Source organism: Amblyraja radiata, chromosome 13 (genome assembly GCF_010909765.2).
Source record: "Amblyraja radiata isolate CabotCenter1 chromosome 13, sAmbRad1.1.pri, whole genome shotgun sequence".
NCBI lineage: Eukaryota > Metazoa > Chordata > Chondrichthyes > Rajiformes > Rajidae > Amblyraja > Amblyraja radiata.
Genome location: NC_045968.1, coordinates 52,463,927 through 52,478,321, shown reverse-complemented (window position 1 = coordinate 52,478,321; position 14,395 = coordinate 52,463,927). Strand labels below are relative to the sequence as shown.

Genomic DNA, 14,395 nt, shown 5'->3' with positions numbered 1-14,395 from the left:
CATGGATCACTAAGGGTTTAAAAAATGCCTGCAAAAAGAAAAACACACTATATAGACAATTCATAAAATATCGAACTTCAGAAGCAGAAAATAAATATAAAAAATATAAGAATAAATTAACCAATATTATGAGGATATGTAAGAAAGAATACTATAATAAAATGTTAGAGAATAATAAAAACAATATGAAAGGTTTATGGAACGTGCTAAATAGTATTATTAGAAATGGATCAAAAATACAGGCTACCCTGAGTATTTTATTGAGGATAAAAAGACAATAAATAATATGGATGATGTGGTTAATGGTTTTCACAAATTCTTTGTAAATGTGGGACCAGATTTGGGAGAAAAAATTAATGACCCAGAAACAAAAGAAGGGGCAGATACTGATCTTTGGGATAGAAATAATTGTTCTATCTTCCTTAGAGCAGTCGAAGGAAAATAAATCATAGACACTGTAAGAAAATGTAAAAGCAAATCCTCTACTGATTGGAATGATATTGACATGATTATAATAAAAAACGTTATTGAAGAAATTGCCGAACCATTAACTCATATCTGTAACTTGTCTTTTCAATCCGGTAAATTTCCAAACAAAATGAAAATAGCTAAAGTAATACCATTATATAAAACTGGGGATAGACACCATTTCACAAATTACAGGCCTGTTTCTTTACTCTCCCAATTCTCCAAGATCCTTGAAAAACATTTTACAGAAAGACTTGACAATTTCATTGAAAAACATAAGCTTTTGGTCGAGAGTCAATATGGATTCCGGACAGACAGATCAACATCTATGGCACTAATGGAACTAATTGAGGAAATCACAAATTGCATAGATAATAAAAAACTTGCAGTAGGAATATTTATAGATTAAAAAAAAGCATTTGATACCGTAAATCACGACATTTTACTCATGAAACTGGATAAGTATGGCATCAGGGGTTGGACTGGATTGGGTGAGAAGCTATTTAAGAAACAGGCAACAATTTGTAGAAATAGGTGAACATAAATCAACTTACATGAACATAACTTGTGGAGTACCTCAAGGGTCTGTGTTAGGTTCAAAGCTTTTCATAATGTACATTAATGACATATGTAAAGTATCAAATATACAGGTGCACAACCTTTTATCCGAAAGCCTTGGGACCAGACACTTTTCGTAATTCAGAATTTGTCGGTCTTCGGAATGGAAATTTTTTAGCGTAGATTTTAATGGCTGGCTCAGTGGTAGAGTGCTCGGCTCATATCCGCAAGGTCACGAGTTTGCGCCTTGATCCCGGCAGTTACTCGGTCGCGAGTTTGAGTCTTCAATGTCGTTTTTTCTTGCAGAATAAATGTCTGTATGAAATGCAGTGTGTTGAATGAATTCCTGAATTTGTAAATGTGCCCGCAGCATTGAATCACCTCTCGCACTCATGTCACCCTAGCGGGGCTACATGCCTTTAGGCGGCCTAGCTCGGGGATTCTTGAATCCCCGAGCTAGGTCGCGAGTTTGCGCCTCGATCCTGGCAGTTACTCGGTCGCGAGTTTGTGTCTTCAATGTAGTTTTTTCTTGCAGAATAAATGTTTGTATGAAATGCAGTGTAGGAGAGGTGTACTGACTGTGTGGGCAGAACTTTGGAAGTGATTGCCCACCAGTCTAAAAAGCCGCGGTGTCTCCCTGTCCCTGGGATAGCAGGGGGCGATCAAACAGCACAATACCCACCTCCCCCTCCAACTCCAGAGGAATCCGCTCCCCAATGGGCCGCTACGGCGACAAGTGGCAGTTTGCCCACAGCCCGAGCTGCGCCCCCTCATCCGCCACCCCAAGAACAAGACGTACCTTGCACACCATCAGCTTCTTCCCCTACGTGTTCCCCTGGAGTTGGAGCGGGGCTGGGCTGGAGTTGCTGCTGGCTGTGGGTCTCTGGGATCTCCGTGCTTGCAGTGGGCCTGGGGGTCGGTGTCCCGTTGGTCCTGACGTCTCTGGCCACCCCCCTGGACTGGATCTGAGACTGGGAACTGTACCGCCCTTGCCCCCTCCCTCTGCAACTGCAAACAACCCCACTCTCCTGCAAGGGCGGTACAGTTCCCGGAGGATGGCAGGTGGCCGGAGACGTCAGGACCAACAGGAACCCGCTCCCCGATGGGCCCCTACGACGCCCCGAGCTGCGCCCCGTCATCCGCAACCCAGGTTCCTCTGTAGTTGGAACCAAAGATCTTTGGTCGGAACGGGGCTGGGCTGCTGCTGGCTGTGGGTCTCTGGGATCTCCGTGCTTGCAGTGGGCCTGGGGGTCGGTGTCCCGATGAGGGGGCGCAGCTCGGGGAACGGCTTCTGGTGGTCCTGACGTCTCCGGCCAGTTTGCAGTTTTCCTCTGTAGTTGGAGCGGGGCTGGGCTGGGCTGCTGTTGGCTGTGGGTCTCTGGGATCTCCGTGCTTGCGCTTGAAAACGTTCACCGAGGGCGGCCCGCAGAGGTGACAGCGGAACCTCCGGTTGGTCCTCGAAGAAAGGGGCACTAAATCCCCATTCATAAAAGAGAAGGTGAGGGTATATTGCGCGGGAAGGTTAATAATTGACAATATGCTGCTGCCTGCCCGCTGAGTTAAAAAGTTCCCACGGTAGACTCACGATCTACCGTGGGAACTTTTTAACTCAGCGGGCAGGCAGCAGCATATTGTCAATTATTAACCTTCCCGCGCAATATACCCTCACCTTCTCTTTTATGAATGGGGATTTAGTCACCCTTTCTTCGAGGACCGACCGGAGGTTCCGCTGTCACCTCTGCGGGCCGCCCTCGGTGAACGTTTTCAAGGACCTTTCTTCAAGGACCGAAAAAATGGCCGCTATTCGGAGGTTTTCGTTATTTGGATCTTCGGATAAAAGGTTGTGCACCTGTACTGAAATTGATTATATTTGCCGATGATACGAATATTTTTTGTTCCGATGATTATTTGAAGCAGCTTTTGGAAGTCATCACATCAGAAATGAATAAATTAAAACAGTGGTCTGATGTCAACAAATTGTCTCTAAATTTAAGCAAAACAAAGATTTGGAAAACATAAAATAAACCCTCAAGTACAATTGAAAATAGATAACATAAGTATAGAAAGAGTATATGAAAATAAATTTCTTGGTGTGATCTTAGACCACAAAATCTGCTGGAAACCACATATAAACCACGTCAAAGCAAAACTGGCAAAATCTATAGCAATATTGGGAAAGTCAAGACACATTCTGGACCACAAATCATTACATACTTTGTATAATACACTCATATTGCCATATCTGAGTTACTGTGTGGAGATATGGGGTAACACCTACAAAACCAACCTACAGCCATTATGCACAAAAGAGCAATAAGAATTATCAATAACGTTGGATATCTTGTACATACCGAATTATTATTCTTAAAGTCACATACACTGAAGTTCACTGATCTGGTTAAATTTAAGTGCGCAAATCATGTACAAAGCAAGAAATAACTTACTTCCAAGAAATATACAAAAACTGTTTATGGAAAGACAGGGTGGGTATAATTTGAGAGGGGAACATAATTTAAAAAAACTCAATGTCAGAACAACTCTTAAAAGTATGTGCATAGCAATCTGTGGTGTGAATTTGTGGAATGGTTTGGAACAGGAGATAAAACTTAGCACAAGCATAATTCAGTTTAAAAAGATGTACAAAAACACTTGTTTAAAAGGATATTGGGATGAGGATAGGTGATTGTGATATTTGTTGTACTGATTGTATTGGGAAGGGTGATTATAGAGTGATGGGTTGTAAATATGACTAAGATACTGTATAGTATTTGCGGGTTTTTTCTTTTATTTTTCTTTTTTCTTTTTTGTATGGCTTTGTAAGTATTTGATTAGTGTTCAAATGTAAATAATTTGGTGTACATATAGTGGCTGGTGTACATATGGTGTACATATAGCTGCTAAATTTGTATGAGATAATTACAAGCAGTTGAATAAGGGGTGGGAATTAATAAGCTTTGGCTTCTTCCTGCTCCTTTTCGGACACATATGATTTCATTTATTTATAGATATTGTTTATGACACTATAAATATTTGTGTTTTGTTTTTTGTATGTTGTTTCACATTTGCTTTTTATTCTTTTATTCTGTCCGAAATAAATAACTAATAAAAAAATAAAAAATATGCATGCTTGCCCCATATACCCATGTTCCGTGAATACTAGGTAACATTACAGCTCATCAGTTATAATTTATGTTAGAATATCATGCAAGCAGCCAAATAAGCCAATAATGAAAGTCAGGCAATTATTAATTTATTATTTGTGAACAACATCGATGCTTATTCGTTTTGGGAAATAGTAGCAGATCCAATGTACCAGTTACCACTTACATGATTGTATGATGTTAATATGCATCATCAGATTAAAAAAATAACATCTTCTTGAACACCCAGGGACATTTAGGAAAGAAAGAAGTGTTTATTCCACTTTCAATTTCCATTAATGTCACATCTTTATTTCATTCTCAGAACCAAGCACAACAACTGCCACTGCATCGACTACGTCCACCACCAGCAGCGAAACAACAGGTATGAGGATAATGCAGCACCAGGATTCACTGATCAAACTTTAAATCATTGAATCAGATACATTATTGATCAACACGTGACAATCTATAATGGGTCGTAAGCCATGACAGAAATATAGTGATAACTCGAGTAGAATATTGTTGCCTAACATTTGGAATTCACTTTGAAAAGTAGTTGCCATTGTAATCAACCCTATAGTTTATATAGAAATATCATACGTAGTCAAAAAAATCAATAATTTAAGTCAGACAATTATTAATTGAACATTTCTATTATCGTGGATCCTTTTTTATTTGGAAAATATCAGTAAATCAATTGCACCAGTTACAACTTACATGATTGTATGTTGCTAATACACATCATCAGAATAAAAAATAAAATAATTAATGTCAGTTTAGAACTGTACGCCAAATCTGGGCATGGGAAATTTGGAAATATTGATTAAACTTCTCTTGTCAACCCCTCCTAGACTTAGACAGTAATTGTGTCAATCCGAATGGAAATCTAACAGATAATGCTCAGTCAAATTTGCATGCACAACTTCAGTATTTTCAGTTGAAGACTACTGCATTAAACATTGTGCCGTAATGTGGTGACAAATCAAAGCAGAATACTGAGAACAAAATTATATTAAGTAATTTATCATAATTCGTTGGTATCTTCAGAAATCAAATTGTTATCCATACAATTATTTGTTGCATTCTTGGTAACATTACATCTCATTAGTTATAGTTTATGTTGTTCATTTCTAATATCATGGATGCCTATTTGTTTGGAAAACACTAGCAAATCCATTGCATCAGTTACCACTTACATGATCGCATGATGTTAATAAGCATCATCAGATTAAATAAAAAGTAATAAGCTTGAACATCCAGGTACATTTTACAAATGTAGCAATGAAATTGGTGCCATCTATTTAAACTGATATTTCTCTGTATATGTCAAGATTCGACAATTTCTGCAACCACAGACCAAAGTACAACGGTGACCTCTTATACAACAGAATCAACATCAACAGTGACAGGTACCATATACAGTATAACAACTTGTACTCAAAATCTGGGCAAATGATCAAGCTTGTCTTGTCAACCTTCCTTAGACTCAGACAGCAATTATGTTACACAGAATGGAAATAGTCTCTATGACCCAATATGTCCAAGACACGGATGATCAGCCGTTGAATCGAGCTCTATTTGACAATGGCAGTTCCATATCATGGTATGGTATGTTATGGTATGGTATGTTAGCTTTCATAGCAAAAGGATTTGAGTATAGGAGCAGGGAGGTTCTACTGCAGTTGTACAGGGTCTTGGTGAGACCACACCTGGAGTATTGCGTACAGTTTTGGTCTCCAAATCTGAGGAAGGACATTATTGCCATAGAGGGAGTGCAGAGAAGGTTCACCAGACTGATTCCTGGGATGTCAGGACTGTCTTATGAAGAAAGACTGGATAGACTTGGTTTATACTCTCTAGAATTTAGGAGATTGAGAGGGGATCTTATAGAAACTTACAAAATTCTTAAGGGGTTGGACAGGCTAGATGCAGGAAGATTGCTCCCGATGTTGGGTAAGTCCAGGACAAGGGGTCACAGCTTAAGGATAAGGGGAAAATCCTTTAAAACCGAGATGAGAAGAACTTTTTTCACACAGAGAGTGGTGAATCTCTGGAACTCCCTGCCACAGAGGGTAGTCGAGGCCAGTTCATTGGCTATATTTAAGAGGGAGTTAGATGTGGCCCTTGTGGCTAAGGGGATCAGAGGGTATGGAGAGAAGGCAGGTACGGGATACTGAGTTGGATGATCAGCCATGATCATATTGAATGGCGGTGCAGGCTCGAAGGGCCGAATGGCCGACTCCTGCACCTAATTTCTATGTTTCTATGTTTCTATGTTTCTATCACACTAATTTATTTCACATTTTATTTTTCATTGCTGCTCATGGCATACTTTAGGAAACAAAAGAGTGTTTAATTCACTTTTAATTTCCATTGATGTCACACCTTTATTTCATTCTCAGAACCAAGCACAACAACTGCCTCTGATTCGACTACGTCCGCCACCAGCAGTGAAACAACAGGTACGAGGATAATGCAGCACCATCAGAATAAAAAATAAAATAATTAATGTCAGTTTAGAATTGTACTCCAAATCTGGGCATGGGAAATTAAGAGATATTGATTAAATTTGTCTTGTCAACCCCTCCTAGACTTAGAGAGTAATTGTGTCAATCCAAATGGAAATAATCTCCACGGTCCAATATGTCCAATATGATCAGCCATTGAACCCAGCTCCATTTGCCCACGACGATTCCAAACCACTCTAAACTTTCTAATCCATTCTTCTGTCGAAGTCTCCTTTCAATAATATAACTGTCGCAACCACTTTATATGGATGCTTGCTCCATATACCCATGTTCCTTAAAATCGAGATAACATTTCATCTCATCAGTTGAAATTTATGTTTGAATATCATGCAAGCAGTCAAATAAGCCAATAATGAATGTCAGGCAATTATTCATTTATTATTTCTTAACATCATCGATGCTTTTTCGATTTGGAAAATAGTAGCAGATACAATGTACCAGATACCACTTACATGATTGTACGATGTTAATATACGTCATCAGATTAAAATAAAATAACCTCTTCTTGGACATCCAGGGACATTTTATGTGTAGCCATGAGTATACTGCCATGTATTTTAACTGATATTTCTCTGTATATGTGAAGATTCGTCAATATCTACATCCACAGAAGAGAGCACATCCACAGACCAAAGTACAATGATGGCCACTTATACAACAGAATCAACATCAACAGAGACAGGTACCATAAATCACATCTAGTGCACCAGATTTGGGCAAGGGAAATTCAGAAATAATGGTAAAACATTTCTTCTCAACTGCTCTTCGACTCAGAGAGTAATTGTGTCATACAGAATGAAAATAGTCTCTCCGGCACAATATGTCCAAGCCACACTTGCCCGCAGCGGTTCCATACTACTCTAAAATGTTCCAATCCATGCACCTGTCCAAATTTATTTTAAATAATATTATTGTTCCTGCCTCAACCACTTCATCTGCATGCCTGCTCCATACAACCATTACCCTCGGTGAAATAGATCAGATCAAGTTCTTATTATATCTATTCCCTCTAACCATAAATCAGTGCCCTACAATACTAGATACCACCCTGGGTAAAGACTCTGTTCATTAATACTTCTATTTCAAAATGATTTACACAAATCTATCAGATCAACCTTCATCCTCCTTCAATCCAAGAAATAAAGTAAAGCCTGCACAATATTTGTGTGCAGATCAGCTCTTATACTGGTTATATCCTTAAACATATTGCAGTTTTGTACAAAGTTCTGGCCTTGAAAAACAATACTAAAATGAACTAGCGACATTCCAGATAACTAGGGATTTTAGGAAGAGTTATTGACGTGCAAAAAACGATTTCAGTTGTTTGGTCAGAAAGGGCAAGATTATTTAGGTAACTATGGAGAGAGAATGGTAAATCTAACAGCTAATGTTCAGTCAAATTTGCATGCACAAATTCAGTATTTTCAGTTGAAGACTACTGCATTAAACATTGCGCCGTAATATGACAAATCAAAGTAGCACACTGAGAAAAAAATGATATTAAGTAATTTATCGTAATTCGTTGGTATCTTCAGAAATCAAATTGTTATCCATACAATTATTTGTTGCGTTCTTGGTAACATTACGTCTCATCAGTTATAGTTTATGTAGTTTATTTTTAATATCATAGTATAATAGTTTCTTTATTGACATTGTAACATGAACCATGTACAACGAAATTTAAAAATGTCAGCCAGTCAGTGCACCATTCAAACATTTCTAAAAGCTAACGATACATACAAGGGAAAATATTAAAAAAGATAAACAACTAAAATAAATATCCTTGGCGGCTACATTTAGTGCCTTTATAGCAGTGGGGTAAAAACTGTTTTTAAGTCTGTTTGTCCTTGTCCTTGTAGATCTGTACCGTCTGCCTGATGGCAACAGTTCAAACAGGGAGCGTCCGGGGTGGGAAATGTCCTTTATAATACTCTGGGATTTTTTGATGCAGCGGGAACTGTGTAGGATCTCCAAGGTAAGGAGAGGGCAGCCGACAATACTCTGGGTGTTGTCAATGGCCCTCTGGAGCGCTTTCCTCTGAGCCGCTGTGCAGCTGGTGTACCATACGCATACACAGTATGTTAGGATGCTCTCAATGGAGCACCGATAAAAGGACAGCAGCAGTCTCTGAGTGATGTTATTCTTCCTGAGCACCCTCAGGAAGTGCAGTCTCTGCTGGACCTTTTTCAACAGCGCAGAGGTGTTCACGCTCCATGTCAGGTCCTCCTCAATATGGATTCCCAGGAAGCGGAAATCCGCCACCCTCTCCACACAGTCCCCTCTGATAATTAATGGTACCATGTCCGTTTTATTCTTCCTGAAGTCTATTATTATTTCCTTTGTCTTTAAGGTGTTGAGGAGCAGGTTATTTTCTCCACACCACACTGTCAGCTGCTCCGCTTCATCCCAGTAGGCGTACTCGTCCCCCCCGGAGACGAGTCCCACCGCCGTAGTGTCATCCGCAAATTTGACTATGGTGTTGCTGTGGTGGGCGGGGGTGCAGTCATGTGTGTAGATGGTGTAGAGCAGGGGGCTCAGCATGCAGCCCTGTGGAGAGCCGGTACTGAAGCTGAGGGCCGTGGATGTGTGATGGCCCACTCTGACTCTCTGGCTGCGACCCGACAGGAAGCTATTTATCCACATGCAGGTGGAGTGTGGAAGTCCCAAGTCCCCCAGTTTGTCCACCAGTTTGTGGGGAAGGATGGTATTAAAAGCAGAGCTGTAGTCCACAAAGAGCATCCGCACGTAGCTCCCCCGCTGCTCCAGGTGGGACAGTGCAGCATGGAGAGCTGTGGCTACAGCGTCCTCTGTAGATCTATTCGCTCTGTACGCAAACTGGTGGGGGTCAAAGCTTCGGGGCAGGAGTGATGTGATATGACCCCGGACCAGTTTTTCAAAACACTTCATCACCACTGGTGTGAGTGCGACTGGCCGGTAGTCGTTGAGGCTGGAAATGTGGGGTTTTTGGGCAAGGGGACTATGGTTGCGGACTTGAGACAGGGTGGAACAGTGGACTGGGCCAGAGACTGGTTGAAAATGCTCGTACAGACTCCAGCCAGCTGGTCTGCGCAGTCCTTCAGCATGCGTCCAGGGACGCCGTCGGGTCCAGTAGCCTTCCTTGGATTGATGGCCCGCAGCGTGCGCCTCACCTCATGCTCCTCTATCTTGAGGGTTAGGCTGCTGTGGACCATATGGTGTGATGAGGCTGTCTCGGGTGGCTCCACTTCAAAGCGAGCAAAGAAGAGGTTCAGCTCCTCTGCCAACGAGGCATCACCTTCAGCAGCTCCAAGGTTGGTCTTGTAGTTGGTGAGATACTGGATCCCCTGCCGCACCTGCCTGCTGTTATTACTGTCCAGGTGGTCCTCTTTCTTCCTGCTGTAGTCTGATTTGGCGTATCTGATGCCTCTCTTCAGGTTAACTTGGGCCGTGCTGTTTAAAGCCCTATCGCCAGACCTAAAAGCGGTGTTCCTCTCTTTCAACAGCCGCTGGAACTCCCGGTTCATCCAGGGCTTCTGGTTGGGGTAGACCCGGATGCGTTTGTCCACTGTGACCGTGTCCATGCAGTTTTTAATGTAACACAGTACACTGTCTGTGAATGCCTATTTGTTTGGAAAACTCTAGCAAATCCATTGCATCAGTTACCACTTACATGATCGCATGATGTTAATATGCATCATCAGATTAAACAAAAAATAATAAGCTTGAACATCCAGGTACATTTTACAAATGTAGCAATGAGAGTGCTGCCATGTATTTAAACTGATATTTCTCTGTATATGTGAAGTTTCGACAATTTCTGCAACCACAGAAGAAAGCACGTCCACAGACCAAAGTACAACGATGACCTCTTATACAACAGAATCAACATCAACAGAGACAGGTACCATATGCAGTATTACAACTTGTACTACAAATCTGGGCAAATGACCAAGCTTGTCTTTGCAACCTTCCTTAGACTCAGACAGCAATTATGTCACACAGAATAGAAATAGTCTCTATGGCCCAATATGTCCAAGACACGGATGATCAGCCATTGAATTGAGCTCTATTGGACAATGGCAGTTCCATATCACACTAATTCATTTCACATGTTTAATTTTCACTGCTGCTCATTACATACTTTAGGAAACAAAAGAGTGTTTAATTCACTTTTAATTTCCATTGATGTCACATGTTTATTTCAGAATGAAAATAGTCGCTGCGGCACAATATGTCCAAGCCACAGTTGATCAGCCATTGACGCTAGCCCCACTTGCCCGCGGCGGTTCCATACTACTCTAAAATGTTCCAATCCATGCACCTGTCCAAATTTATTTTAAATAATATTATTGTTCCTGCCTCAACCACTTCATCTGCATGCCTGCTCCATACAACCATTACCTCTAACCTTAAATCAGTGCCCTACAATACTAGTTACACAACCTGGGTAAAGACTCTGTTCATTAATACTTCTATTTCAACATGATTTACACAAATCTATCAGATCAACCTTCATCCTCCTTCAATCCAAGAAATAAAGTAAAGCCTGCCCAACATATGTGTGCTGGTCAGCTCTTATACTGGTTATATCCTCAAACATATTGCAGTTTTGTACAAAGTGCTGGCCTTGAAAAACAATACTAAAATGAACTAGCGACATTCCAGATAACTAGGGATATTAGGAATAGTTATTGACTTGTACAAAAAAAGATTTCAGCTGATTGGTCAGAAAGGGCAAGATTATTTAGGTAACCATGGAGAGAGAGAATGATAAATCTAACCGATAATGCTCAGTCAAATTTGCATGCACAACTTCAGTATTTTGTGCCGTAATGTGGTGACAAATCAAAGCAGAATACTGAGAACAAAATTATATTAAGTAATTTATTGTAATTCGTTGGTATCTTCGGAAATCAAATTGTTATCCATACAATTATTTGTTGCGTTCTTGATAACATTACATCTCATCAGTTATAGTTTATGTAGTTCATTTTTAATATCAAGGATGCCTATTTGTTTGGAAAACACTAGCAAATCCATTGCATCAGTTACCATTTACATGATCTCATGATGTTAATAAGCATCATCAGATTAAACAAAAAGTAATAAGCTTGAACATCCAGGTACATTTTACAAATGTAGCAATGAGAGTGGTGCCATCTATTTAAACTGATATTTCTCTGTATATGTGAAGGTTCGACAATTTCTGCAACCACAGACCAAAGTACAACAATGACCACTTATACAACAGAATCAACATCAACAGAGACAGGTATCATATACAGTATATCAACTTGTACTCCAAATCTGGCAAATGATCAAGCTTGTCTTGTCATCCTTCCTTAGACTCAGACAGCAATTATGTCACACAGAATTGAAATAGTCTCTATGGCCCAATATGTCCAAGACACGGATGATCAGCCATTGAATCAAGCTCTATTTGACAATGGCAGTTCCATAACACACTAATTTATTTCACATTTTATTTTTCATTGCTGCTCATTACATACTTTAGGAAACAAAAGAGAGTTTAATTCACTTTTAATTTCCATTGATGTCACATCTTTATTTCATTCTCAGAACCAAGCACAACAACTCCCACTGCATCGACTACGTCTGCCACCAGCAGCGAAACAACAGGTACGAGGATAATGCAGCACCATCAGAATAAAAAATAAAATAATTAATGTCAGTTTAGAATTGTACACCAAATCTGGGCATGGGTAATTTGTAAATATTGATTAAACTTGGCTTGTCAACCCCTCTTAGATTTAGAGAGTTATAGTGTCAATCAGAATGGAAATAATCTCCACAGTCCAATATGATCAGCCATTGAAGCTAGCTCCATTTTCCCACGACGGTGCCATATCACTAAACTTTCTATTCCATTCATCTGTCCAAGTTTCTTTTGAATAATATAACTGTTCTTGTCGCAACCACTTCATATGCATGCTTGCCCCATATACACATGTTCCTTGAATACTAGGTAACATTACATCTCATCAGTTATAATTTATGTTAGAATATCATGGAAGCAGCCAAATAAGCCAATAATGAAAGTCAGGCAATTATTAATTTATTATTTGTGAACAACATCGATGCTTATTCGTTTTGGGAAATAGTAGCAGATCCAATGTACCAGTTACCACTTACATTACCACTTACATTATTTGTGAACAACATCGATGCTTATTCATTTTGGGAAATAGTAGCAGATCCAATGTACCAGTTACCAGTATGATGTTAATATGCATCATCAGATTAAAAAAATACCTTCTTCTTGAACACCCAGGGACATTTAGGAAAGAAAAAAGTATTTAATCCACTTTCAATTTCCATTAATCTAATCTTTATTTCATTCTCAGAACCAAACACAACAACTGCCACTGCATCGACTACATCTGCCACCAGCAGCGAAACAACAGGTATGAGGATAATGCAGCATCAGGATTCACTGATCAAACTTTAAAAAGATACATTATTGATCAACACGTGACAATCAATAATGGGTCGTAAGCCATGACAGAAATATAGTGATAACTCGAGTAGAATATTGTTGCCTAGCATCTGGAATTCACTTTGAAAAGTAGTTGCCATTGTAATCTACCCTATAGTTTATATAGAAATATCATATGTAGTCAAAAAAATCAATAATTTAAGTCAGACAATTTTTAATTGAACATTTCTATTATCGTGGATCCTTTTTTATTTGGAAAATATCAGTAAATCAATTGCACCAGTTACAAATTACATGATTGTATGTTGCTAATACACATCATCAGAATAAAAAATAAAATAATTAATGTCAGTTTAGAACTGTACGCCAAATCTGGGCATGGGAAATTAAGAAATATTGATTAAACTTATCTCATCAACCCCTCCTAGACTTAGAGAGTAGTTGTGTCAATCCGAATGGAAATAATCTCCACGGTCCAATATGTCCAATATGATCAGCCATTGAAGCCAGCTCCATTTGCCCACGACGGTTCTAAATCACTCTAAACTTTCTAATCCATTCATCTGTCCAAGTCTCTTTTAAATAATATAACTGTCGCAACAACTTCATATGGATGCTTGCTCCATATATCCATGTTCGTTCAATTCTAGGCAATATTACATCTCATCAGTTATAGATTATGTTTGGAATATCATGCAAGCAGTCAAAATAAGCCAATAATGAAAGTCATGCAAATATTCATTTATTAGTTCTTGACATCATCGATGCTTATTCGATTTGGAAGATAGTAGCAGATCCAATGTACCAGTTACCACTTACATGATTGTACGATGTTAATATACATCATCAGATTTAAAACAAAATTAAACGAGAACTTACCAGTTCGAAGAACCCGCCAGGACGCATGCGTGTCATTCTTCAAAGCAGCGGTGTGAAATCACAGATAACAGTAATGACTGAACATAGTAAGATTAGAGAAGAGGTTACCAGTTGAACTTTATGATCAAGGGTGGGAGCGGAGGGCACGTAATCGCTCAACGTTACTCCTCATAAAATAATGATCAAACTTCGAACTGGTAAGTTCTCGTTTAATCTTACTATTTTACTTCGGAGTCACGTGAGTGACTACGTGAAGATTTCAAAGCTCTGTGATTTCATGCCGTGGAAACGAGTCCATGCATCACATCTGCCTTAATTGACTATGGGAGGAATTGTGTTAACTTGTTTAAACATGAATCCGACATTGAAATCCATGATAAAGT

At 39.5% G+C, this 14,395-nt stretch overlaps 1 protein-coding gene across 1 annotated transcript in view; it reads left to right on the top strand.

Annotated features, from left to right (window-relative positions):
• Positions 1-14,395, top strand: part of LOC116979504 (cell wall protein DAN4-like) — a 48,438-nt gene that overhangs the window by 12,012 nt on the left and 22,031 nt on the right. The window contains exon 3 of the mRNA XM_033031014.1: positions 6,572-6,631. Coding sequence (XP_032886905.1) covers positions 6,572-6,631 — 60 coding nt within the window. The remainder of the gene's footprint in view (positions 1-6,571; positions 6,632-14,395) is intronic.